This window comes from Strix aluco, chromosome 19, assembly GCF_031877795.1.
Source record: "Strix aluco isolate bStrAlu1 chromosome 19, bStrAlu1.hap1, whole genome shotgun sequence".
NCBI lineage: Eukaryota > Metazoa > Chordata > Aves > Strigiformes > Strigidae > Strix > Strix aluco.
In genome coordinates, this window is record NC_133949.1 from 16,082,750 (window position 1) to 16,110,341 (window position 27,592).

General features: G+C 58.7%; 1 protein-coding gene across 6 annotated transcripts in view; it reads left to right on the top strand.

Moving 5' to 3' along the window:
• The window catches only part of RAP1GAP2 (RAP1 GTPase activating protein 2), a 70,133-nt gene that overhangs the window by 18,734 nt on the left and 23,807 nt on the right, over positions 1-27,592 (top strand). For 5 of the 6 annotated variants that reach the window (XM_074845532.1, XM_074845533.1, XM_074845536.1 and 2 more), the window contains one exon: positions 27,505-27,589. In XM_074845532.1, coding sequence (XP_074701633.1) covers positions 27,505-27,589 — 85 coding nt within the window. Of the gene's footprint in view, positions 1-6,970; positions 7,043-27,504; positions 27,590-27,592 lie in introns of those variants that run through there. The other variant, XM_074845539.1, reaches the window with a different exon arrangement.

Genomic DNA, 27,592 nt, shown 5'->3' on the forward strand with positions numbered 1-27,592 from the left:
CCCTCCCAGCCGGGGGCACCGATCCCTTATCCCTGCCGCGGAGCATCCTCCGCTCTCCCCGGTTTCCGGATGAGCTCCCCGAGTCGGGGGTTTCCACTGCCGGCACACGCACGGCTCCGGTGCTGTCAGTAACCGTGTGCTAATATAGAAATATTCTGGCCAAGCCTCCCCTGAGCTCAGGGTAACGCGTACGGGTAACAGCTCAGGCGCTTTCCCTCTATAATCATTACTTGTGCAAATTATTCATTAATGGAAAAGTACACAGAAAGCCTTGGGGGACCCCGCTGCCTGAAGGAGCCTGCAAATGCCCGTCGTAAATAGCACAACAGAAACGCTGTTCCTACGCCCATCGCTCGGGTTTTTGCTGAACTAATGAGAAGTTTAAATCAATGTTTACCACTTCTGGGAGTGGAGGGGAATCTCAGTAGACTTTCCTTTTGCCATGGAGCTGAGGAGGGTTTAACTACTCCTTGTACGCTGCCGTATGTTGTGCCCTGATTTTTTTCCAGAGCCTGTGCAGCGATTCTGCTGCAGAAATAACCGTTGAACCGCCTCTGCCGCCGCGCTGGGCCACGAGTGCCGCACTCGGGGCGCTGTGCTGGGGCCGTGGGACACGCTGCCGCGTGCTGCTAGGGCAGGGGAAGAGTCTGGGGCCACGTTTCTGGAGGAGGGGGGTTGGCTCGGGGCATTCTATGAGCATCCACCAGAGATGTTTTGTCCCTGCTATTTGCAGCTATCGCTTTCCGCAGCCTCATAACGCTTCTGGTTTGTGGGCAGATTGCTTCGTTAAATGGTTCTGTAATTGGGGCCCAGCCAGAGACACATTAGATATTTGTAAAAGCTTTTAAAATTAAAAAAAAAAATAGTTTTGGTTTTCTAACGCCCTCTTATTATTGCTGCAGCCTTCTGGCTGAGATACCAGGCGTAGGCAATTTTCTTTCACCGTGTAACTTGTTAACAAAAAGACAAGCTGCTTTCGGCGAGCCAGGGAGCACTTCGCAAAGCCTCGTGTGCGCTGCAAACATCAATATTGACTTGCAGAAACCCGCCAGGGGAGGAGCAGCGTGCAGCGGTGGACGTGGGGTCCCAGCGCGGATGGGGGGCTGCAGGAACCCCCCTCGTACCCGGGGTGGGGGCTGTTTGCCAGGGCAGCACCCAGCCCCTCGTTCCCCGGGCAGCGTGGTGGAGGGGGGTGATGGGCCGCGTGTCCCCGCGGGCCCTCGGGCCGTGTCCCACACAAAGCCGGTGTTTGGGGGGCCCGAGCTGCTCCCTGCCCGCTGCTCCCGCTGCTCGTCACGGACTCACGCACGCAGGCGGCACTAGAGCATCAAGGCGGCTTTCCCCTCTGCCTCTCCTTTTTCATTTTTAATTCGGGTTCCACTAGTTCCTATGGTAACCGTGAATATGTCTGAGGGACCCGGAACTGGAGAGAACGAGGAGAGAACGAGTAGACGTAGCAGAGCGGGAGCGTGGCGCAGAGGTGATGGATGGGGAGCGCTGGCGGGGCGGTCGGGGGCTCGGCTGGCCCCGTCCGGTGACGGGCACCGCAGGGAGGTACCGGGGCCGGCTCAGGCGGGGAAGGCGCTGCCGAGGACCGAGCAGCCCTGGGCGGCTGCTGCTGCTCGGCCTCCGAAATGCCCGGGAAGCTCTGGAGAGTTTGGGCCTGGCTGTGCCTCCGGGAGCTGTGCCTGCGTCCTGCCGGGGATGAAGCACCTGGCAGCGTCGGCTCCTCAGCCGGGAGCTCAGGTGCGCAGTCCTGTCCCCTTGGGTCTAACCGTGCGGCTGGCAACGGGCCGTCCCTGGCGCTCGGAACTGCTGTTCTGGGGCACAGAGGGCTGAGTTTCTGGCTGCTGCGGGGGGCTCTGGGCTGCTCTGCGGAGCTCGGCCACGCTCCCACCTTGTGTGGTGGGGGGCTGCTCTTGGGAAGCCTGGCAAAGCTTGGCCCAGAGGCGATGGAAAGTCTGCGGGAGGCCTTGGACATACTCTGCTCCCTGGTTTTGGGGGGTGCATGTCTCGGGGGTGGCAGCAGGAGCTGGTGCTGCGGGGCTGGGTGCTGGAGACAGGCCGGGGCTGCCGACAGCCTCTGCGACCGGGGCCAGCCCCAGGGTGTGGCGAAATGGAGACCGAGGCACTTGTGCATGTCAACAGGATTTGGCATGTGCGGACCCAGGATTTTGGCACAGAGCAATTCCATCACGATCCTTGGTTTTCTGTTAAGATTTTTTTATTCCTTACCTGCTTCGTGGGAAGGCTCTGGGGGCAGCTGAACCCCCCAGGCTGGCAAAAGGGGCATCGTGTCCAGAAGCAGCCTTTTAAACCTTGACTTCCCTGTAGCAGTGTCTCTGGGATCACGAGGTGCTCCAGTGGTGCCTCCTTTGTGCTCCCTGGGGCACGGCTCCTCCAGAGTTTGTGAAATGTGCTGGAGTTTGAGGTCAGGTCGGGCTGCTGGGGAAGGGAAGGGCTGAGCCAGATGGCAGCAAAACCAACGCCCTTCCCAAGCGGGGAGATCACCCTGGAGGGGAACGCCAGCCTATCAAGGGATCTTTGGATATCAAAAATCAGAGCTTGCCTAGTGAGTTAGCTTCTCACAACTGCCCTGCACCAACCCCAGCCAGTGCGGGGGTTCCGAGGGGCCAGGCAGGGACCCCCCAGCCCCCTCTGCCTCAGGAAATCCTTGTGCTGGGGACGCCGGGGTGGGAAGGAGCGATGGGGACAAACCTGTGGGGACCTTCCCCTGATGCGGATGGAGCCGTGGGGACCTTCCTCTGATGAGGATGAGCCCATGGAGACCTTCCTCCTCCATCCAGCTGGATTTCTCAGGAGCGAGCTGGCCGGGTGACGTCCCGCACGGGAGGGCAGCCAGCCCTTTGCCTGCTGCTGCCTCCTCAGCCCTCTGGTTGTTTTCTCTTTGGTATCACCAGTGGGATGTACTGAGAAACCATAGAGTATTTAAAAAAAAAAAAAAAACAACAAAAAGCATCAATAAAAGAAGTCCCTCCTTCAGGCAAAGAGTCACCTCTTGCTTTAGCCTTATAAAGCAAAAATAGCACTGAAATAATCAGGTCCCTGTGGAACAGAGGAGCCTTGTACACCAATTACTGAGAGTCGGTGTGCGTGCAGCTAAAATTCACATGAAAGAGCGTGTGATGCTCATCTGATGGTGGGAACAGCGGTGGAAGACAAAGGTGGGAAGAGAGGAGATGAAAGATTTACTTGACCTTCATAAAACAAGCTGTGTCCAGGCTTGAGGCTCTTTAATATTTGATGGGCCAGAGCTGAGTTAATGGGAAGATGTGGGGATGATTTCGCTTCCTGGCGGTAGCTGTGCTGACTATTGCAGTAATCTCGGAGATTTGCGCTTAGGTCTCGTGAGGACAAGGTCTGCAGAGCAGATTGTGTCTAAGGAAATTCCTTTTTTACCACCTTTTAAAATGGGTAATTGCATGCAAACATATCTTTTGCAATTATAATGTGGCTGTAGTAGTAGATGTCAGACTGTGAAGAAAACCTTCATCAAAACTATCAAAAGTACCACAAAGCAGCCGGCTGCCACGAACAGGGGAGGTGGGCAGGCTGCCTAGTCCATTTGATTTGTAACTGCTTATCTCTGGGGCTGCCGAGCTGGGGGTGAAACCTCCACCGAGACCCTCTCCTGCCGAGACCCCCTCCCCGCTGCCGTGCCAAGAGGGGGGCAGTTATCTTCACTTTGGTGCAGAAATGCGAGAGAAGAGCCGAGCGTACGGGGCCGGTGTGCGAAGGATGCTCTGGGAGTGAACTTTAAAATCAGTTAAAGTCAGTGCTGGGGCTGGGGGGGCAAAGTGAGGTAGGGGCTGGTCCAGGCTCGCAGCAGAGATCTGTGCAGTCTCTAAACGGGTCTGTGTTGGACGAGCGTTAATTGGGCACCCAGCTGAGGCAAAGGCTGTTTAATATGCGTCACCCCGCCGGCTCGAACGCTCCTCTCACCCTGGAGTGATGCCTCTCCCTTCCTCATGTTGCTGTTGTCAGTTATATTAATTTTTATTGACATGCATGTGGCTCATCTAATCACAGTGAATTCTTCTGAGCTTTTCCTACACCATCTCCCTCTGTCCCCTGACTCTGATCTCACCCTGATTTTTTTGTAAAGTTTTGCTGGAAACTTAAACCATCTGTGGTGGGTCAGGAACCAGCAGTCCCCTCGCAGGTGTTGGCTGGGTTCTCACTGGGTTTCCCCTGTGTTCGGGGATGCTGGACGCGACATCCCAGACAAAATGGGTCCCTGTGCTGGCGGCCGGTCTTGTGCCCGGGTCCCTGCTAGGACAAAGCCCCTCGCCAGTGCCAGAGAGGCTGCAGGCAAGTGGCCAGGGATGGGGACGGGTCCCTGATGCTGCTGCAGGTGCTGGCTGCCGCATCCCCGCTTGCCGGCTGCCTCGTCTGGGCCAGCCCTCGCCAGCGCCGGGGGATTCGAGGGCTGCACAGACTGATGTCAGCACCGGCCTCATGCGGTCCCGAGGTGACAGCTCTGCCTGGCAGGACAGCAGGGGGAAGGCCAAGCCCCTGCCCACCCCGGGCTCCTGCTGCAAAGGGCTGGCGGGTGGCTGGGGCTGCCCTGGGCTCCGGCTGCTCCGGATCCAGAGTCGAGTCCTTCACTGATTCAGGGATGTTTTGGTGTTTTCGTTTTTTTTTTTTTTAAATAAAACAAAAACCAAAAGATCTGCTCTGGACAAGTCCGGGTGTGTATCCAGGCCCAGGCAGTCTGAGTTGATCCTTCTGTGGGAGAAGGGCATGTGTGAAAGCATCTCCAAGTCGTCCGTGCTTTGCAGTGCGGATGCAGACGAGGCGGGAGCGGCAGCGGGTCACAGAGGTGCGGGACCAGCCTGGGGCCTTTCAGAGGCTCCATCCCAACCCGGCTGCAGCCCGCGGGTGCTTGGCGGGGGCCTCCTGTCCATCCCCCCAGTCCCCACTGCTGCTTCCGTGGCTGAAGCCTCTTCCCAGCCGTGCCAGCAGTCGGCACACGAGCGCTTGGCTTCTGCTGCTGCTTGTTCCCGCTGCGAGGGGATGAATGCGAGGGGAGCCCAGGCGTTGGGCGTTGGGGTCCTGCTGCTGCGTGGCCGTACGGGGGTGGCAGTTGCCCCCTTCGAGGGGCTTTCTGTCCGTTCTGTTAGCGACCGGGGTGCTGCAGGTGCCGTCACCACGTCACCCTGCCGTGAGTCGCTCCGCAGCGGTCGCGCCACAGGGACCCTCGCCGCGGTGAGCTGTACTGCCGAGCCCTGCGTCCCGGCACGCGCCGCCTGCGCATCCCCAGGCCGCAGATCCTCAGCGTGAGGAAGCAACGGTGGGAGTCAGTTATTTAGAAGGAGGAATTGTAAAACCAGTGAAACTGGGGTGAAAGTAGGGCAGCGTGTCCGGGGGCTTGAGTGAATCATCAGCCAGCTCTCACTGCTGCGGCTTTATTTGCATTTTATGCAAAGAAATGAGTCTGTCAGCCGTGGTTTTGTGGCCAATTTAGGATCTGGCGGCCTGTGGGTGAGCAGGTCAGCACTGTGCCACTGCTCAGGTGGGTCCCGGTGCTGGGTGGCAGTGCCTGGGGTGGGCAGGAGGGTGGCCACGGGGCTACTCACTGAGCCCTGGCTTGGTCACCACAGAGCTGGGCTGAGAGGGTCCCGCCACCTTGGGAAGGGCCCGTCCCATCCCCGGCCACTTCTGTGAAATCTGGGCTTTGCCCTCATGGCAGCGCTGGCTGCCAGGCCGAGATAGGGATGGTCCCGTCCCATGCAGGTGCTGCGCCGGGGCCTTGCCCTGCTCTGCCCAGGAATGGCCTGAGGGTGCAGAGACACCCCTCACGTCCCCAAAATGCCCTTTGTGGCAGCCAAGCCCCCGGGTGCTGCCGGGCAGCACTGCCCTTCTGCCCGTGGGCTTGGGACGGCTGCAGCAGGGGTGCCGGGGTTACACCTGCTGTCCTTAGGACAGAAATGGATTTTGGGGTTTTTCTTGTTTTAGCAGTGTTTTTTTGGTATCTCTCTTTTGTGACTAAATAAACCCAAGCAGGGTGAGTGCCAGGGCAGGTGCTGTCTGCCCCTGCCCGTTGCCCTCCAGCACACTCTGGGGTTCATGGGGGGTTCTCCCCTAGCGCAGGGTTCGGACATTGCGGCTGTGCCGGGGCGATTCGCTGGGCTGGGGGCAGCCGCTGGTGGAGCTCAAACAGCACAACATCCCACCAACACCACATTCAAATGCAGAACCACCCCCAAAAATCACATTTATTTTCTAGAGGGGAGAAACAACCTGGGAGATGGGAGCCTTAATGACATACCGCTTCCTTTGTGGACAGAAATGAATTCCAGTGGGTACCAGAGCTGCTCTTTTTGCTGAGGCACCATATAATTTTAAGAAGAAAAATTGCGAAGGGTCTGTGGAGCTTTGGTGAGGTCTGGTCAAGCAGAGGCACAGCTCGGTGGAGGCCAGTGCCCCCCTGGTCCTCGTTGCTCCAGCAGCGAGGATGGGGCACAGGCAGTGGGGCAGCTCCGGCCCTGGGCAGCTCCGGCCCCGGCCCCGGTGGGAGAAGGATGAGCTGGAGGGAACAGTCTTTGCTCAGCAGCTCCTGGGGTGGGTGCTGGGCCGAGAGTCCCCCGTGAGCTGCATCACATGGCTGGTTGCTGTGTGCGGTGCCACAAAAGATCCCCGCGCGGGCGGTACCGCCGTGACCGGGAGGTGACGAGCGAGGACGCGGTGGCCAGGGGACGGGTGTTCGGGGAGCGGGGTGCAGCCCAGCCCAGGCCCCAGGCGGGGAGTGGCGGCAGGAGCACGGCCAGTCCCAGAGCTGGCTGGGGATTTACAAAATCTAGCCAGTCCCAACGTCTCCCCGCTATCTCCGGCAAGCAGGCGGGAGTACTTCCCTCTTCGTGGAAGGGCTGTTATCGCCCCGGCCGCCCCTGGAGACACCCACCCGGTGCAGCATCCTTGCAGCACGTTTCAAAGCCTGCCCAGGACAGAGGAAGCTTTCCCGGGAGGAGGAAGGTGCTGTCAGCTTTGAGGACTTGGGGTGTTTCAGACGTTTAATCTGGTAAGGCTTATCTATGCAAAATTTTGAAGAGGGGTCCTGGCACAGCTCCACTGATGCTCCTGCTGTGGGAGACTTCCCTCAGTATTTGGCTAGGCGCTTTCCTCTCAGCAGCTTGCTGCAGATATTTTGGTTTATTTGGGGGGTTATTACTGCAGCTGTGGAGGGGAGGCAGCGGGCTGGGATCCGGCGACGCAGACGCTGCTTCCCGGTGACGTTGGAGGTGGCGCAGCGGCACGTTCCGCTCGTGTATGCGACCCAGTCCCATATGTTAGAATGTTGTTGTTGCTGTCAAAACAGCCTTCGCATATTTAAGGCTAGATTATCCACAATTACATCTGCCCAGAGGACTTAGCAACCCCACGTGGGTCTATTTTTAGCTCTATTTCAGAACTAATAAACTGTGCTGGCTTATATATCTCTCCTCCTGCCGTATTTACAGCCTGTCAAAATAGGAGGTGTTTGCAGACAATCAAAAGGCAGCTGCTCGGAAGGAAAAAAGCCTTCAAGAAGCAAATGTTGTTGTGACGGGGGGAGGGAGCCTTAACAGCTGGAGCGACAGAGACCGTCCTGCTTGCGGGTGTGCGGGGGGCCGGGGCCGTCCGCAGGGGATGAGGGGTGCAGCTGGGGCAGCGGCAGGGCTCGCCCGAGGCAGGGTCCCCAGCTGCTGGTGGGTGCTGGAGCTTTGGAGGGGCTTTTACCCCCCTCGGCGCATCCCCTTGGCACAGGGGTGGGTGCGATTTGGGGAGCACGAACAGCCCCGGCTCTGCTGAGCCGAGGAGCCCTGAGCAGGGCAGGGAGTGCCGGCGTGGGAGCGAGGCACTGTGCCAAAGCCTGTGGTTTGTTCCTGACGATCATTTTGTTAATTAGTGTACTGCTGCCGCCGGCTGTCGCTTTTCCTCCTGGTCAGCGGGGTCCTGGTGCCGGTGAGCCCTGTGCCACGGGAAGGTTCAGCGCCGGACGGTGCTGGCAGTGCCCATGGCCCCTGTCTGGAAAGGGCCCGCTCCATCGCTGGTGGTTTATTTCCAGTGGGGCTTGTGATGCCGTTTTTGTGCTCGGTTAGCAAACAGCAGCGTCAGCATTGGACCCGTAATCCAAGGACCTCTCGTCTTCCCAAGCCCATTGTTAAACCTGGCTCATCTCTGACTCCCACCCAGAAGAGACACGTCGAGGCTTGACAGGTCCTTGAATAGGTCAGAGCTACATACAGAGTCTCTGTGAAGACTCAAAGGTCACTCCTTTCAGACACCGTCCTGTCTCGTTCCTCTCAAATGTTACCGGTGTCACGCCAGGACTGTGACAGCTCCTTCCTCTTACAAACAATTTGGTGTTAATCCTCTCCAATTTGGGACGCAGAGCTCGGTGTTTGTGTGGGGGTGATAACCGGCCATCCCAGCTGCACCAGGGGCTCAGAAGCGGCGCAGGGTTTCCATCGGGTCTTCCCTGGAGCTCCAAAAGCCCAGCGCAACTGCGTTAGCAGAGCGATTCGCTCTTCGCTCGCAGGCTGAGCGCGGGGACGGGGAGATGTGCTGGCAGGCAGGAGAGCAAGGACGGGATGGTGGGAAGTGCAGGATCAGGCCAGGGGTCTGTCACCACTCTGAGAGTCCCAGCGCTCAGGGAGAGGCTGAGCAATGGGACACATAAGTTGTGTCTTTTCATCTGAGATGCTGGTCCCCTCGCGGGCTCTCTGCAGCCCGGGTGGGTGGGAGAGGGGAGTTTTCCTTTCTACTGGGTCTGTGCCGTTGCCCACGACCGCTGCTGCAGCTGGACGTGGTCACGGTGGCCACTGGCTACATACAAAAGATGCTGCCTTGACCAGGGTGTTCCCCTGCTGCTGCAGGCACATCTAGGGAGGACAGGCAACCGTCTGGAGACCCTGTAGCGGTCTGGGCAGCGTGCACATGGAGCCCGTGCGGAGCAGGAGCCCTCTGCCCAGCCCCCCCGCACCTGGGTGTGGGTACCCACGGGCATCGTACCCCCCACGCCCCAGAGCCCCGGCACGCTCCATCCAGGCCTCTCGTTCCCCATCACTGATGAGGTTGCATGCGTGAGGTGATTTAACGAGGAAGATGGCAGGTTTCCAGCTAACGATCGCATCATTTTCTATCTTTTTGATCTGGAGCAAGAGGGGAGGAAAAAGCTGTAGAACAATAGAAACTCATTTCTGAAAGTGATCGACTTCAGCACATTCCCCGTTATACGGGTGTGTCGATGAGATAATACCTGTGTTTTAGCTCTGCAAATTATATGTCTTTTCACGCTCTCGCATCAAACAAGGCGTCTGAAGGAGATGGGTAATGGAGACAGCGGCATCCCCGGGGGAGCCGCCGAGGGCTGTGGAGCTGCTGGCCCGGCTGCTGCCCCCACGGCACCAGGACACGTTTCTGCGCGCACCCGTGGCCGCCCCTCGCTGTTCCCCGCTGGCGCTGGTCTCCCCCCGAGGTTTCTGGAAGTGCAAAGTGTTTGTCCCTGCGTGGCCCTGCTCTGTGGTGCTGCCCCAGTGCTGGTGCAGTTGGTGGGGCAGGGGGGCTCATCGCAGCACAGATTTACGCTGAGGCAGCTACAATCCCTCCCCGTCACCAAAACACCCCAGCACGGGGGGAAATCAAGGCCCAGAGACAGCAGATTTTTTCCAGGGCTCCTGCAGTGCCAGGCTGGTTGTCCTTGCAGGCTGCCATCTCCCCATCATATCTTTAGATTAACTCGCCCCTCTTGACACTTCCCTTGGGCCAGCAGCCCCCTCACCCTCTGCCCGAGCCCACCCTGCTCCTCTCCTGGGGTCTCCCCCAGCCCCATGTCCTCAGGAAGGGGCATCGCTTGGTTGAGGTTGGAGTCTGGGCCTAATCCTGAGCTTCCCGGCTGGATGCTGGTGCCAGTTGATTGGGGTAACGGCTTCGGGGATGATCTTTGTTGTGTGTGGGGAGCTGGGCCAAGGGCCAGGGAGGGTGCTGGTGGTGCTGGAAGCGCCGGGCATGCGGCTGGTGTTAGTTTGCTGTGCACCCTGAATCTGGCTTTATTAGTGATGTTAATGATAAATGATGGCATTTAGTTCACTGATTTGCTAGTAAAATTCAAAGGATCTGCTCATGCTGTAAAGACTTATTTCCTATGCTGATTTGATCTAATTTAATTGAATGCTGAAATCTTGGAGCTCATCTCTTCAGAAAGCCGGCATTCACAGGGAAAAATACCCCGAATTATCGAGAATACAATTTCCATATAATTGTGCTGCTGTCAGAGGCGTGACCACCTTGTCCTGTGTTTAACCATCAGAAATGATACCGTCCCTCAAGGGAGCAAACAGGGCCGGGGCTGGTGCTGCTCCCGAGCCCCAGGGCTCCCTGCCCCCAGGGCTTGCCTGCCTCCTCCTCTCTGCCCCCAGTTCACTGCCCGGCCTTCGGCAGCTCACCCCATCTCCCTGGGCTACCATTTTCCTGTTGGCAAAACAGCTTTGGTTCGTCAGGGTGCTCGCTGGCCCCGCGGCGTGCCGAGGAGCCGGGGCCAGAGCGGCTCGGCTCTGCCCGCCGGCGCTGGAGCGTGGGCTCAGCACCAAAATGCGACTCTTGTTTTGAAGCCCCGGATGCGTGTGATGGGAAGGTGCTTTCTAAGAGCTTTTTATCAAAGCTGTGTCTCCTCGGAGGCTGCTGAAGGAGGAATGGTTCCAAAAATAAAATGATGAGAACCTATAGATAGACTTATAGACGCCTGTGGATGGATCTCTGTAGACACGTAGACAGAAAGATATTTGTGTCTCTTCTTGCATAAAGCTGATCCAGCTGTCTAAGCCCCCTGGACGATCAGAGATGGCTTTATACCGAGCACAGACCAGAGGACTGAATGTTCCCGTCTCACCCCGGAGAGTTTGACCTGGAAAGCGTCACTGCGGTCTCCCCGGATGAAGAGCTTTGCCCTTGTTCGCGTGGCCTGGCTCAGCCGGCAAGGTTTCCTTTGCAAGTCACAATGATGCTTTTGGTCAATCTCCCGGGCGCGATGAACCCCCACTGCCAGGGGTGGCTGCTGCTGCTCCGCCGGCGATTGCGGGCCGAGGAGCCCTGGAACAGCAGAACTGGCGCCTCGGGGGATGCTTCATCCTGAGCAGGGCTGAGGGTGCAGGAGGGGGCTGCGGGGGCGCTGAGTTTGTAAAAGTACATAAAAGTTTCCAAAATTACTTTGTAAAAGTCCACACACCCACTTTTGTAAGGCATGAGCGGGTAATTTGCAGCTCACCTCGTTAAAAGGCTGCAATTTCGAAGGCTGGCCAGGGAATATGGCAGGGACATGGCACTGAACTGCTCCCACTGGCTGGGACGAGCCTCTGGCCCTGGTGCCGACGGGTGCTGGGTGAGGGGGCTGAGGGGTGGGTGCCTGCGGGACTGGGGGGCACGGCGAGGGGTGGGTGCGTTGCTGGTGGAGCAGACACTGGCAGGACCCGCGCTCTGCAGTGCAAATCCCAGCAGCTCTCGCGCCTGAGCAAACAGCCGTTGGTTTGATCCCCCACCAGCCCTGCGAAGTAGGCAAATATTTGCTGCCTCCTTCTCCTGGCTGCTACGGGGAAGGGAAGGGGCATCGTGCCGCTCACACGACGGGTGGGTCCCCGTGGCCCGGCTGCACCGTCACCGGGGCTCTGGTACGGGTCACCTTTCTGGGGTGCAAATACCTACGCTACGACATCCACGCTCAGTCTTTTGTGCTCGAGGTTTAACTGCAGTGTGATAACGCAAATTCATTTTTTATCGCTGTGCTAACGCAGAGATATCTTGGTTTGTACTCTGTGTGCTGTTGTGACACACTGCAGCGTCTGAGGGCTGCCAGTAACACCCCGTGCAGGAGTGTCCAGCTGGGTTTCATGGCAAAACCCCTCTCCCTTCCATCCTGCTCCATGCTGGGTCCCAGATACAGCCAGGCCTCATCCCCAGTTTTCCACCGGTTCTTATTACCTCAGCTTGCATGCTCTAACAAACACCAGCCTGTTTCAGGTGTGTTTTAGAGTCTGATTAACAACACGAGTGTAGCAGCAGAGATGCGGTGCTTGGTGTCATCCGCGCACTCTGCAGCAATTAACCATTTTGTTGTGATGCTCTGGAGACTCGATGACCCTGCGCAGGGACGGTCCAGGGCGTGGGGGAGGAGGTGCTGCCAATGCTGCCCGGGGCACCTGCTCCGGTCACCCAGGAAAAGCTGCAGAACTTGCCAGGGCTGGGATCTGTCTGCGAGCAGCAGCAGCAAACCACTGATTGCGCTGGGTGACGGCCGCGATGAGGGACTCGTCTTGCTCTTCTCTGCAGAGTCCAGAGAGCAAAGTGGGGATGCAGCAGGGCTGAACCTCCCGGTTCCCAGAAAGGAGCAATTTGCAACCCCATGGCTTAATCAAGTGGCGCTTCCTGATGCTCACTGAAGCTTGAATTGCTTCTCAGCTCTCCTCCGTGGGGTCCGAGTGCGGGTTTGGGTGTCTGCCAGCCTGGAGACGTGCTGTGCACGGCCGAGGTTTGGTGAGGGCTCTGCTGACTGATTTCGGTGCCGTTTTGGGGTGCGCAGGGATGGGCAGGGGGTGCTGCCGGTGTTCACCGTGCCGGTTTCCACACCAGTGGGGCGAGAAGGGAGGCTGAGGAACACGGCGTGTGCCACGGGAACCGCTGCCGCAGCCCAGGCTCTGCCCGAGGAGTTCGGCCCCGGTGCTGGCGTTGCTGCCCGGTTTCATACCAGGGCACCGTAGTGGGAAAATTGTTCCCGTTTCACTCTGGAGGTGCTGGTTGACTGGGGCGCTAAGGGCTGCAGCGTGCCCTTGGACCTGTGCTGGCCAGAGCAGGAGCCGAGGATTTTCAGGCTCCTGCCAGCAGCCTGGGTAAAGCCTGAGCCCACGCCGTGGCACGGGGACCCCCGCTGCAGGCTGGGGCGGGGGGGTGCAGCACCGTGCATGCGGTCAGAGCTTGCCCCCGCTGTGTCCGTGGGAGCTGTGGGCATGCAGGTGTCCCAGGCACTAGCCACGGCTCCAGAGATGATGTCCTCAGGAGGCTGGGAGTGATGCGGGGGGCACTTGGGGCTCAGTTCCTGCCACGTCTGCATGGGCCAGGAGTGGCGGCGACAGGGCTGGGGGGCCTGGCAGAGGGGGTGTCCGTGGATCCTACTGGGGAAGCCGTGCCCCCCACCACGTGGGGCCTGCGGCCAAGGGGGATTCGCCTCAAGACGCTCTGGTCTGGTGAAGGCAGGGGAGCAGCCAGGCGCCAGTGTCTGACACAGGAACGCGGTTGCTGTAGGGAAGCGTGGATGCTGTGGTCCTTTGAGGACTTGGCCCATTTGCTGTGGCTTTATATAATTAAAAAAAATTTTTTTTTTTAATACTGATGCCCGCTCTGAGGTGCTTTCAGTGCTGCTGCCCGCTCCTCTCAAACACAGTGAGGGGGCATCGACAACGAGATGCAGCGACAGCCCTGCCCCAGCTCTGGGGAAACGGTGGCTTGTGCAGAGGCTGCAGCCAACACGGGGTCAGGGCTGGAGCCTGCTAAGCCCCTGATTATTTTTAGGTTGTCTTTTGTGATGGCTTTACACACTGAAGTCTCTTCTCTCCAAGCACAGAATGGGTGCCCACGTGCACCCATGCCGGTCTCCACTCACCCAGGCCCCTGGGTGCATCCCAGCCCTTATGGGTGCTGCCCGTTGGACCCCGCGCCCGCTCTCGTGAGGGACCAGCTCGCTTTTAAGGGGTGGCAAGACCTGGCTGAGCCCCCACTTCCTTCTGCAGTGGGAGGTCGTTCGCCTGTAATGAATTTTTGTTCTTTCATTGCAGCTTTGATTGCTTTCCCTCCTTATTTCCTGGGAAGGCCGATAATTGTGCTGGGGAGATGAGACATTGCCGGCCACGCTCGGCCCCAAGTCAGGCAAAAAGTCGATGCTTTGTGTGCTTGTGACGGGGACGGGCTCTGAGCAGGGGACGAGCCCGTTGTGTTGCCTCTGGTGGAACCAGGCAGATAAATTTCTTTTTGCACGTCAATCCAGTGCTTCTGTAAGGAGCCGTGGCACCGGGGCGCGGGGCGCTGCCGGGGTTTGGGCACGGCAGCGGGGGGGAGCCTTGCCGGGTGTGCCGGGGTGGGGGCCTGGCACACGTCAGTCCCTCTTCCCTCACTCCAAACCGACGAGGTGCTGAGGTCGCTGGCGGCGTCACGCTCGTCTTGCACCGCTTTGAGAGAGATAAACCTTGCTGTGTGCTGTCTCTGCACTGCCTGCACGGAGGAGCTGGCTTTGTGCTTTCTTGGCATTTCCTCCATGTCTTTCTAACTGAAGCGATAAAATAAATCTCTAATCAGATTACTTAGGGCTGGATGTCACATCATCTAAAGCTCTATTTCTTGTGATACTTCTCTTAAAACTGGATGCACTCTTATCCTCTTCCTGCAGCACCGTTTGAAATGCTGTAATCGCTTTCTCCCTACTTTGCAAGCTCCCAAATCCTTTTCTTCCTCTGCCAGGGAAATCGGAATGTGACCACTCCTTTGCAGAGAACCAGTTACTATTTTTGTCTTTCGGTCCATGTTGCTTCGGCTCCTTTTGTTCCTCTCTGGCTACCCGCCGCTGGCGCAGCTGCCCCTGTCCCCGTTCTCCCACCTGGGCAGGGTGGGGGGAAGCACCCGTGGGGGTCTCAGGGCGAGCACCTGGGGTGGTGGGGGTGGTTCCTGGGGTGGTGGTGGGGTGCACACCGGCTCAGCCACGGCACCGTGGGAACGGGCTGGCCCAGCCTCCAGCCCAGCCTCCAGCCCAGCCGTGGGAAATGCTGCGCATTGCTCGTGTATTCCCGGCTCTGTCCCTCGTGAGCAGGGAACCAGAAATATCTCCTGTACCCGGAGGCACAGAGGGCGTCAGGGCCGTATCCTGCGCCGGCTGACGAGGCAGCGCCATGGCTCTGGCCGAAGAAGCCCTGAATCACTGGAGCTGGGCTTGGCTGCGCCCACTGCTCAGGTGTGAGTGTGGAGGCCTTTGGGGGCGGGAATGCGCCCGCTGGCGGCTTGAGGGGGTCGATGGGCTGCTCACCGATGGGTGATTTAATTGCACTGCAGCATTAACACAAAAGCCAAAGTTATTCCATAAATATGGGGCCTCTTAATAATATCAGTAGTGTCATTTATTCACAGGAGGTTTGGTAATATCATGGATGAAGGTTTGATCTTGTCACAATCTGGTATTTTCAGATCCTTCTTCCTTAACAGAATGTCCAGAAGAAAATGCCAGGCTGTGCATAAATGAGCCAGCCACCCAGGTGATTTATTAATCACAGCGTGTAATTGTCCTAACCTGCCGTGAGCTCTCCCCAGCCCCTCGGGACCCAGCTTCCTAGTGAGCTGCAAAACCGTTTTCTCTGAAGCAAAAACGTCAGGGCATTTTTAAAGAGATGTTTTTTTCTTCATAATCCAGGGGCAGCTGCTGAACTTGGAGGTTATTTAGTCACTGCAGAGGTAATACAGATGTTTTAAAGGAAGGACGGAGACTCAGAGGAGCCCAGAAGTGCCGGCGAGGGGAGGGAGGGAGCTCGTGGTCTCTGGTCCAGGCTCCATCGCAGAGCGGCTGCAGCTCCCTCCAGCCGAGCCCGGGCGACTCTGGATGGGGAGCTGGCAGCGCCTCCGGGGACCTCTGCCAGCACCGACCCAACCTCCTCTATTTTCCTGATTTCCAGTCTGAGCCTCTCAAGCTGCAGCTTTCTGGTTTACAGGACATCCTTTGGCACATCTGTGCGGGCACCAGCTTTGGCGGGTGCTGGCCCTGGCAGGGTGTCCCTCAGGAGGACGATGCTCTGGTGGCATCACTGCCAGAGCCGGGGGTTGGCCGGAGCCACCCTGGCCCTGCGGAGCTGGGGGACGAGGTGCGGGGCTGGGGACACACGCTGTGGAGGGGTTTCTGTAGCCGACAAGGGCGCGGGCAGAGCACTTGCCCCTTGCCGGGATCGGTTTGGTGGGATCCTCTCCTGGGGAGAGTAAAGGCTGAACTGGGGACACACACCACGGCCGGGACCTGGCCCTGCTCCCGGGTCAGGCTGCCCCAGCAACCCGTGGCGCCGTGCCCACACCTCGCCATGCCAACAGCTCACCGTGCCGCACAGCCTGCCATGCTTGCCCAGCTCCTGCCCCTCCTTGGGCAAGCAGAGATCATCACCGTGCTCGGAGCGCTGTCCCTTTGCAAGGGGGACCTACCGGGCGTGGGAGGGGGAGGCAGCAGGCACGGGGGGAGGCAGGCAGAGGCCGTTCCCGTGCCTCCCTGGACATCCCTGGCACCCTGCCCCAGCCCATCCTGGGGCCTTTCATCAGATGGCAGAACATAAGAACTACAGGGCAGCTTCTTCAGGGGCCCCTCGCAGCCACGGTGATGCCCTCAGCAGCAGAGGGTCCCCAGTGCCCCGTCACCCCTGTGTCTGGTGGCTGAGCACCCAGAGCCCCCAGGAGATCCCCGGCCTCCTGGGAGGGTGTTGCCAACCCCACACGGGTTGGGGGGGCAAAGGGGCCCCAGCATTCCCCTCGAAGCCCCGTCTGTGTGAGAGAGGAGGGGGGTCCATGGCATGGGCCCACCTGAGCCTTCGCTGCCCCGCCAGCCCCCCGCCATTTATTATCCTGCCCTCATCCCAGAAATTACAAATGAGCTGCAACAGGGTCCAGAAAAATTGATTAGAGCGCAGGCTCATTTGCCGTATTTGGGTGGAGAAGAAAATATGGCTGAGTGCGTCTGCTTAAAGTGATTCTCTATTTCCAAATATGAGAGAATTGAACATCTTTAAAAATCAATACAAAGCCACTTCAGCATAAACCAAGAGGAGATTAATACTTAACTCGTCTGGAAAAGGGGAAGAGAGACAGTGGAAAATGTCTCCAGAGGGAGAGACTCAATGAAATTCGAAGCTGCCTGTTTAATGCAAGAGGTAAAAGGTTTAAAATTAAAACCCCTCCCCCTCCATTAACTGGAAGCTAATGAGGTGCTGGAGAATTGGTATAATTTGGCATGGAAATGGGTTCTAATTTCTTTCCTTTTTTTTTTTTTTTTTTTTTGCTATGCCTGAGAAATTTGTCAGCCTGATGATTTCTGCTTGAAAGGAAGCAGCCAGGTATTTTCTGCAAGAACAAAGAGATCTGTTGGTCCAACAAAAACTTTATTAAAAGGCTTCGCAGTGCATGTTAAGCGCTTTTCCCCGCCGGTGAGGATGACGGTAGCACCCAGATTTAACAGAATTCTGTCCTCTTACCCACTCGTGTTCTCCCACCTACCCCACGCGGTTTGGCATCATCCCGTGTCGTGCTGAGGAGGCAGAAATGCGTTTCGGGGTGTTTTGAGAATGGGTTGGGCTTTTCCTTGTGGGGAAGTGGGGACCTCGACACTCGTCTGCTGGAATTACTGTGCTGGAGAGACCTGCTGCTGCTTCAGCCTTCCCAGGGACCCCTTGAGATCTGTTGAAATACGAAAATACTGATGTTGGATTTAAGTTTAGATCTTGACTCTGAAGAGCTGCGTGTGTGCTGCGTAGGTCAGTATGGATGGTGTGGTGACGGCTGAACTGCTGTCAGGTTCTTCTGGGGTGAATTAACGTGGCATGTTGACAAAAATAACGTTGTGTGTATTTTTATCTGGCTTACAGTGGAATGCATAAAGAGATTACAGTGATGATGGGGGTTTTTTGGTCGAATTTAAGGAATACATCCAATTAGAGATGGTGCTGAAACATTTAGATAGAAAAGGCCAGAGTGAAGGTTATGTCGATCGCCTTAAGCGTGGCGGGCGGGGGGGGGGCAGCAGGCAGGAGGAGGCAGCAGGCAGGAGGAGGCAGCGCGGGCGGCTGCTCCGTGCCAGATGTGGTCTGTGGCCTCTGCGAGCTGTTTGCTCCCGAGCAAACACATTTATTGCGGACTTTGCCAGGAGAGCCCGACGCGCGGTTAATGATTGACCGCCCTGGCCGGGGGTTTGCAGGCAGCTCCTGCTCTGCGGGGCGGGGGGCTTCTCCCCATCTGTCCCCAGGGGCTGCTGCAGGATGGGGGGGTCCCACTTGGGTGGGATGCCCGTGGTGGGGTGGCCATGGCCGTGGCCGGCCCTGCAGCCCGTGGGTGCCCCCCAGCCAGCTGCCTGCTCCCCCCAAAAGCCCCGACGATTCGCCGAACAGCCGCACTGGGGGTCCCGCACCCCGCGGGGTGGTGCTCTCCCGGCTTTAGGGCCAGGCGCGTTAAGGCCCCCCCGGGGAGACGCTTCCCGGGGCTGGAGCTCACGACGCCGGAGGATTCTCACAACTTCGCCCAGGCTGGCTGCGAAGCCGCGGCGCGCCGGCGGGTTTTGGGCAGTTGCCGACGTTTGGGCCCTGCCAGGGCTGGAGTTTCACCTGCGTGTTCTGCTGCAGGTCCCAGCGCGGGCAGCGCTGCCTCCCGCTAACCGGGAGCGTGCTCGAGATGCTGGAGCTAGTCCTGTGCCTAATTCCTGTGAAAATTAAACTCGCAGAGGAGGAAGGTGAGATGGGAGGTGAGGGAGGGGGGCAGAGAGACCCGGGTGTTTTATCACCATGGCAACAAAGACTTCTAGGGAAAGGTGCTGAGGTTGTGAAGTAGATCATTTACAGTTTACTTAATAAAAAAAAAAAATGTATATATATATATTTCCTGGAACAAGCTGTGTGCCGGCTCCCCAGTGCCAGAAGCAGGCTGCAGGGCTTGTGCTGGTCCCAGGCCTGGTCCCAGCTCTGCAGGGCGGGGGGATGTTGGTCCCTGGCCCCAGCGCCGCGGGCTTGGCTCAGCTCCGAGCCGTCCCGCACGAGTGAGGCTCGCTAATGGCTGGGAAAGGCAGAAAAAAGACGTTTGCAAGGAAAAAAAAAATCCTTCTCTCTGTTCGGGTTCGAAAGGGGCTGTAATAGAACTTCACCCCTTTAAAGAGCCCGGGTGGGGCGCGGGGGGGGTGCGAGCCGTTTTCCCGAAAACCTGCGCATCGGGGGGGGGGTTTCGCGCTTGGTGCGCCGGGTGTCGAGGGGGAAGGGCAGCCTGGGAGGGGGAAAAAGGGGGGAAAGGAGAAGCGGTGGCCGTTCCGCGGGGCGCGCATCCCATCGGGGCGCGCATCCCCGCGCTGCCGCCTGCGCCGAGAGCGGCTCCGCGCAGCCCCGGGAGGCGGTGCGGGCGCGGAGGCGGGCGCGGAGGCGGGCGCGGAGCCGCCCCCCCCCGTCCCCGTGTCCCCCCCCCCCCCCCCCCTCTCCCCGCAGGTACCGGGGCTGGGCCGGCGGCGGCGGCGATGTCCCGGCCGGGCGGCGGGATGCGGTCCCGGCGGGCGGGGATCCGCGCGGCCGTGGTGCTCATCGGGCTGCTGCACCGCTCCCGCAGGCAGAGCAAGGAGAAAAGGTGACCCGCGAGGGTGGCCCCGGGACCGCCCCCCGCCGCCGCTCGGGAGCCGCGGGGACCGGGGCGGGGGTCGGGGCGAGCCGGCGGCAGCGCTGGGCGAGCGCGGGGAGGGGGCCGGGGTGCGGCGGCAGCGCTGGCCCGGAGCCGGGGGCGAGCGGCGACCAGTTCCCGGGGGGCGTCTGGATATATCTGTGCACTCACACAGCTCTGTGTGTGTGTGTGCGCGGGGGTGCGCTTCAGCCTTCCCAAGTTGGCGTAACCCCCCCGCGTCTCTTCCGCCGCGGGAGCCCGGGAGGGGCCGTTCTGCTCCCGGGGTCGCCGTGTGCGTGGAACTGCTCCAACCCGGCCCCGCCGCTCGGTCCCCGCAGCCGCTGCCCGGGGCTTCATCCCCCACCGGGTACCGCCTCGCGTCGCGCTCCGGGGCACGGGCCCGCTCGCGGCGGTGTCGTTGGCCCCGCGCTTACGGGCAGTTGCGGTTGGCTCTGGAGATTTGCCCCGCTCTGATTTACGCCGCGTGCCCTCGGCCGGGCAGTTCACCCTCCTCCAGGACTCTGCTGCGCCGGCAACTTTGTTGTTAAAAATAGTAAGAAATCGGCGTCCGCACCTCGGCGGTGCGCGGGCTCTGAGCCGGGGTGGCAGCCATGCGGGTGTTGCTGCAGATCGACGTGGGTTGGGTTTGGGTTTTTTTTTTGTTCCATTTGTGATTTTGTACCCAAACCGTATGAATGAAGAATCGATTATCTGGAATCTTTATTGTAAAGTATCGCCCCTCCCGCCCCCCCTAATCTGTGAGCCTGAAATCAGAGCAAGACGCCAGGGGATGAAGCTTTAGTTCTTCGCCCACCCACCGTTTCAGGTCACGGGGTCCGTACCCCATTTTTTGGTGCTGCTGCCGTGGGTGCTTTGTCCTGGAAAGTGGGATTTTGTGATGCTTTTACGACTTAACAGTGGCCTTCGTGTACAGTTCGTGTGTTGCTGTTGTTGCTTTGGGAGATTTTCTTCTCCTTTGCTGGGTTTTAGGTAGATCATCAAAGCTGAGCAGTTGGAAAAAATCAACCCGCAGGTCCTGAATGAAGAGCAGAGGTGGATACTCACCCGAGCTGAGCCCCGCCACGGCTGTGACCCCCATCCTGCCCTGCCCCGGGCTGGGGCACAGGGGCTGTATTGGGGTGCCCTGGGGGGCTCGGCCATTCCCGGCCCTGCTGTCGCCCCTTGGCTTGGTTGAGCCAAGGGCTGTCCCTGCCCCAGCTCTGCCTGTGGGCCGCGGGCTCCAGCATGTTTTGGAGGAGTTGGCTGGCTTGGGGGTGGCCGTGTCCCCCCCATGCCCCCCCAGTGCTCCGTGATCCAGACCCTCTCCTCCTGCTTTCACATGCTGCGTGTAGAGAGCGTGTGAGTGCTGGGGGGGCTGTGCTGAGGGCCCGAACGCTCCTCAGAACATTGGCCATCCCGCGCTGGCCTCATGGACACCCTGAGCAAGACTCTTCCCACGGAGCTGTCTTTCCCCTCAGTACCAGATTTCAATGAATGAGCTCAGCATGACACTTGAGGGCTGAGAAAAAAATCTGGCTCTGAACTCCCGCAGAAATCTGGCCAGTCATGTGTGAGTCTGGGGCTTTTTAGATTTTTTTTCCCCACCATCATGTTGAGCACAAACCCTCTCAGTGTGGTTCTTGCTGCGGGGTTTGCTGAGGACAGCGAGAGTCACACGGAGATCTCAAGGGGAGAACAAGACCCTGAGGAGGTTTTTCCCTGTCTGCTGTGGCCTGAGGAGCCTTCCTGGGAGCGATTGCAAGAATTCAAACAGTGCTTTACGGTGGTTGCTTCGTCTTATGCAAGCTGCCAGGGCCATCAAAGTGACATAATCTGCAGGAAAAGGAAGGGACTGCTAGCGGCATCGTCAAAAGGGACTCTGTTCCTCCACCTGCTCCTATTTTCTTTTTTTTCCTCCTACATTCGGTCTTTGTTCTGTGGTTGCAATTGAATTTTGCTTTACAGGAGCCATATGCGGGCCTGGCAGGATGGGTGGCAGCTGCAGGGTCCCCGGTGGCCCTGTCTCCCTTCCGTGGTCGCGACCCGGCAAAGCGCAGCACAACAACCCCCCCACGCCAGGCTGCCCTGGCAGAGCCGGGGTGACGCTTTGCCTCGCCCCCCCACACCGCCGGCCTGCCCCGCGTGCTCGGGCTGGCAGGGAGCAGCTCCTGGCACTCGTCCTGCTCCGGAAAGTGAGGATTTGGGACCGGATATTTTTATCTAAATTGCTTTTTCCTGAATGTCCCATGTGCAAGCGGGGTGATGCCGTGGGGGCCATCCTCTCTCCAGCAGGTGGGTGCCTCGGCGTGGGCGCACCCCTCCGTTCTCTGGCCAGTCCCCGCTGCGGTTTAGCCGATGGGGAAGAAGGTGCAGACGTCTTCGCTCGCTGCTGTTTGGTTCAGGGCTGCTCGCGTGGTCTGTCTCCTGGAGCCACCGAGGGAAATCTTGGTACTGCTGAAGTCAATTTTGATCCCCACTCGTTTCGGCGGGACGTTCGCCCGAGCAGCACCCGCGCGTTTTGGACCTCTCCCCTCCCGCTCCACCCCCCGCCCCAGCGTGGGTGCCCAGGCAGGGACAAGCGTCCCCTCACCCTTCGGCCTCGGTTCTGCCGGCGCTCGGAGACGCTGGTTTCTGGGAGCTGTTCTCTGCAATTTGCAAATTATTGAATCAGCTCTGAAGCGGCTGCCCAAGGCTCGCTGGCTCGTGTTTGTCAGGAATTGGATCAGACGAGCCTTCTGGTCTTTAAAAAGTCAGTGAGTGCCTTGGCTGATTTACCCAAATGCTGCGGGAAATCGCAACGTTCGCTCTGCTCCTGCAAGTGAGATCAGACGACAGAATCTGTAAATGATAAAATTCTCTTTCTGCCATTATTTGCATATCGAGCCTGGCTGTCCTGGCCAGACCGAGCGGGGAGCCCTTGGCCGGCTGGAAGGAGCTGGTGTCTGCAGAGGCACAGGCAGAGCAGGACGGGGGACGCGCGGCACGGCCGTGACCCGCACGAGCAGCCCAGGCAGCACGGCCCGCACGAGGCGGGATGCTCCCAACTGCTCCCAACGATATTCTCGGTGCAGAGGAGTAATTAAAGCCAAACTCATTGGCAGTTAAATGTCACCTTGCTCTGAGCAGGGCTTTGGTTCCCTCCCGTGCGGGCTGTGTGGCGGGGGGGGCTGCATGTGCACACAGATGCAGGCTGGCAATTTGCAAATACATCATTTATTGCAAGAAATCTGGACCAGAAAATGCTGCGCTTTTGCTTTGCTGACTCTCAGGCTTCGCTGCACGAAGGTAACGCTTCAGGGTAGGGCCATAACAAGGTAAATCAGTTTATCAGGGAAGCTGCTCCGTGGCGGGGGCTCTGCCCGGTGCCTGTTTGAGCCCCAGCAGTGTCGCGGCGCTGGGTGCCCGGGATGGAACCCGGGGCTGGGGCTGTGGCGGGAGCCCTGCAGCAGCGTGTGTCCTCTGCAGACGTCCTCCCCGGGATGAGTGATGATGCAGCGAGATCTGGCCTGCCTGGAGTCCCCGGGATTGGATGGAGAGCTGTTCAAAGTCAGGGTAAGGTGCTTCGTTCAGGCACTCGCTGCAGATTTCCAAGTGTAAAGTCTCAGCAAGGTGCCCTTGTCTCTGTTGCAAAAAAAAAAAAAAAAAGTTTTTGGTTGTTTTTTTTTTTGCAAGAGCAATACAGAAACACTGTGAAAACTTAAGACTCTGGGCACTGAATATTAAATAAACTAAAAGGGAGCAGCTGGCAAGGTGATGCCCATCAAGGACAAAAAAATGATGAGGCCAAAAATAGAGGCTGTTAATTTACAGGATAATCTTTGCTGCCCTTCTCAAGGATACAGCATCTAGACAGGCAGAACTTGTTGCTGCAAGAGTTTTGCACCTCCTTGGGCCAGGTTTCGTCCGCAGAATTAAGCGCAGGTGTAAAGGTAACCTGCAATGCTCCACGTTTGATTTACACAGCGTAACAAAAGGTGGAGGTAACCACTTAGTGTGAAACACTTTGCCGTGTCAGATAATATGTTGACATCTCCCCTTCCCACGTATGATTTACATGAATGTACCGTCTCAATTTAGAGCCTGTCTGGTAATTCAGACGAACAAAACAAGGAGGTGGGATGCATTAGAAGTTTTTCATTAGGCTTCAGGCTGAGAAAGCCTAAAGGGAGGGAAGCGTGTGCCTGGAGGCAGGGGTTTGGCTGGGAAAGCTCTTGGGGCCCTGGGGGGGCCGGCAGCCCCGGCCCTGTACTGAACGGGACATTCTAATCAGAATTTCCATATGTTGGTGGGGTTTACCAAATTCAGGATATGAATTTGTAGGCACTTTTGGGATGTGATCGGGGATGCTCTCAGGACAAGAGAAAAACTTCACCTGCCCTCGCTCTGTTGGGAACTCGCCAGTGCCCACACACTCAAAATGGGGGGAAAAATCCCCATTTTCTCCCCCTTCAGGAGAGGTGGGGGGAGCAGCCCTGGCCGGGGGGGCTGGCGGCAGTGGGGTCCCCCCCGAATGCAGCCCCACAGCTGCAGCCCCGGCCCCGAGAGGGGGTCGGACCCGTGCCGGGATGGCAGGGCTGATCTCACGGTCTCTGTTAGGAAACCCTGTGGTTGGGCCTGCATAACTGCATTAAGGTATTTCCTTAATTAGATTTACTAAGTATGTAGGATTCTAATTCCTTCTTTTCCTTCTCTCTTAATTTGCCTAATGAGAAAAACGAAGAAATAAAATTACAGAAACCTGCTTTCTGGAAAGGCCGGTGCCTGGCTGTGTGGCCATGCAGCTCCAGAGGAGGCTCTTGTCCATCCCGGGCCGTGGCCAGGGTGGGCTCGCGGGAGTCGGGGCCGGGCAAAGCCCCCAGGCACAGGGTGCTGCCTCCGGGGGGCGAGTGCAGCCGTAACCTTTGCTTCCGTTACCGGTGCTGGAGCCGCATGTCTGCCGTGGTGCCGGGGAGAGGCGTGTGGGGAGTGACCGCAGAGGCCGTTTATTGGAGCTGTGTCGCGCCAAGCCCAGGCTTCAGCTCATCACACTATTTTTGCTGTCCTCCCCTGCCCCGTCCTCACCCCACTCCCTAATTGCCCTCGTGCGGTGTCTGCAGTCGGGCTGCTCAGGCAGGAGCTGCGTTTTCTTCTTGCGCTGTGCCGTCCTGATGCAGGACTTGGTGGAAGAGCCACGAGCGTTTGGGGACGTGCCGCGGGGGGTCCCGGTCCCCGCGGGGCGAGGGCAGCCGTCCTGCTGCGCAGCGGAGGCAGCGATGCTCGAACGCTGCGGGCCACCGGCATCCCCCGGCTGGCCGAAACCCCCCGGGGGGGCTGAACGTCCCCGGGGCCGGTTCCCGGGGCCCTGCTGTGGGCGTCCCCCAGCCCTGGCGTCAGCGCCTGGGACCTTTGCTGCGGTTCAGGCTCCACTTGTAGCCCTGGCACCAGGCAGGGATGGGGTCATGGCCAGGAGCACCCGCTGGCGCTGGGTCTGTCCCCAGGGGAGATCCCGGGGGCTGCTTCTCCCTGCGAGCGCGCTGGCGCAGGGGCCGAGATGTGCTCATCTTCCTCATGATTCATGTGTCATCCCGTGAGGGTAATCTGTTTGGGAACGGGGCTGCCGGCCCTTGACCCTGGAGCTGACGGCAGACTGAATCATCGGAGCCTGTGGCTGCCGTTTAACGTAACGTATTTCCAGTGCACGGAGGGTAATTACAAGCGGTGGCTGGTGAATGGGTTTGTTTTGCTCTCCCCGGAATTGCAGGAGCAGTTCCAGCAGTTTGGCCCCAAAGAAGCAATCAGCATGTGACAGAGGAACACGTTGTTAAGTTGTCTGAGTGATTTTATAATACTTAGAATATGATGCTATGGCAACCTGCTACAAATCCCAGATCAAATAGAATTATTTGTGTGCATCCCTGTAACTTTAATCTTTGCAAAGTCTGATACATTTTATGCCTTTGAGGCCACTGTGCAGATTAGTGCAATCAGGCAGAGCTCAGGGTTCAAAGCAAGGAGAGCAAAGGATGAGTGGTTTTCTCCAGATCAGGCTGCGCTTTAGTGTCCTAGAAAGTCAAAGAGCAAACAGGAAAAATCTGTCATCTTCGGCATTTTTTCAGCAGCGGAGTCATGGTGAGTTTGTGGAGAGGAGAAGGGGAAGGAGCTTGGTAAACAATACGGATGGGCAGGACATGAATTCTGCTATTGCCCATACTCTGTCCCACGTGGTTTTAATTCAGATCTTGCACTGAAAAACTGGAAGATGCTAAGAGCTTAGATGAGGTGTAATAATGGAAGGCAAATTTGACCTGCTCTGATTTAAAAGAAAGAAAAAAGACGTATGTTGGTTTAACATAATGTAAAATGTCAGTCCTTGGCCTGGGTTGACATTTGGACGCAAGCCTCTGGGAGTTTCCCCCAGTGACTCCGGCTGTGGCTGTGGGGGGCGCAGGGACGGGTGCTGCTGGTCCCGCTTCGCCTTCGCCCCTCGCAGCTGCGGGACAGCTTTCCCCTCCATTGCATTGCAGCCCGGAGGTCCCGGAATCCACCTTCCCCCTGCCTGTGGCTGCCTGCGCCTCAGGAGGAGCCCGGCAGCACCCTCCAAGGCCAGGAGAAATAAATCCTGGTGGCCAGGTCCCTCTGCCTGCATGCCTGTGCCACCCCAGGCTCTGGGAAGTGCAATCAGCAATTATTACAAGAACCAGAGGGTTTGGCCTGCAGGTCCCAGGGGTCTGTGAGCTGGGTTCCCCACGTGCCGATCCCCTGCGCCCCGCCTGGGCTGGGCTTACACCTCTGGGACAGATTTATGGACTTGAACTCCAGCCCTGAATTTCCCCTGATGTCCAGCTGATGTTCCCCTGGCTACAACCGGAGTCCATTAATTCTCGTTCCTGGGTCATTGACTAATGAGCACTATTGATCCTCGTCCTGCTCATCCCTTCCATCCCTCGGTCACCGGCGCTGCCGCTCCCCACGTCTCCCGTCTCCGTCCATGTGATACGTTACGGGCACAGGCTGGTGACTGGCAGCCTCCCCAGCCAGACCCCACCGTGCCAGCCGCAGGGACGTGGCTCCAGGCACTACTGGCTCTGGCTGCGTCCTGGCCGAGGAGGGCAGTGAGTGGGGGCCAGGACCCGGGGCGGTGGGGCTGGCGTGGGGGCAGGCGGTGCAGGGGGCCGGGTGTGCACCCTCTGGCAGGAGCTGCCTGTTTCAGGGAGGGCCCCGGTGGGCATTGGTGCCACCCTGGGGCGGGCTGCCATGGGAACCAAACCTCATTACTGCGAGATAAACAGTTGGACATTTTGGCCCGGTTTCTGCAGGACTAACCTGGCAGGGACGAGAGGAAACTAAATTAAATCTCAGATTTTCTGACTCCCAGAGTAGCATCTGGCGGTACCGCTGCGAGTGGCGGCTTGGTCGTCTGCCTGGGAAGCCGTTGGTGTGAAAGGGACAGGGTGGTTTGTGCAGATCATCAGTGGAGGGCTGAGGTTGTGCCTTTCTGGGGTTTAGGGGGTTTTTTGGGGGGGCTTTTGTGGCAGGTCTGTGGCCTGGGGGCTGCTCCCCCTTCCCTGGGGTCTCACATCCTCATGATGCCTCTTGTTGCCTCCAGATTCAGCGCCTGGGCTGGGTGCCCTGCTAGCAGAGGGGCCCCCACCCCTGCCAGGCCCGCGCCGGGGTGTCCCTGGGCCTTGCGCCGGTGTCACCGAACCTGAACCCTCCTCCGCCGTCCACGGCACCCCGGCTGTGGGCTCAGATCCTGCCCAGGCGGGGAGGGTGCCAGATGGAGGGAGCCCGTGGGGATGGGTTGTCATGGAAACCCAGCCCTGCTGTCCCCGCTCCGGCACCTTCCGCACCCCAGCCCCGCAGCCGGGCTCCGGGGATGGAGTCGGGGCGCTGCGGGGGCAGCGAGGGGTCCGAGCCTGCCCTGGGCACGGGGCTCTTCAGATGGCCGTTATCACCTCTGATGCTGTCTGTTTGGCTTTTGCTCAGACCCGAGATGCTGTTTTCCAGGCAGCCCGCACGCCCGCGGCTTTGCCGAAGAAGATAAGCCCTTATCTCCCGCCTGGCGCTCTTGCTGGGGGCGCGGGGCAAGCTGACACACACCTGCCTTTGGTTTTTCAGGAAACAGGAGCTGCTGAACAGCACGGATGCGACCGTCCCGGAGCGGCCGCTGTCCCCCCCCCTCACCGCCCCGCCGACCATGAAGGTG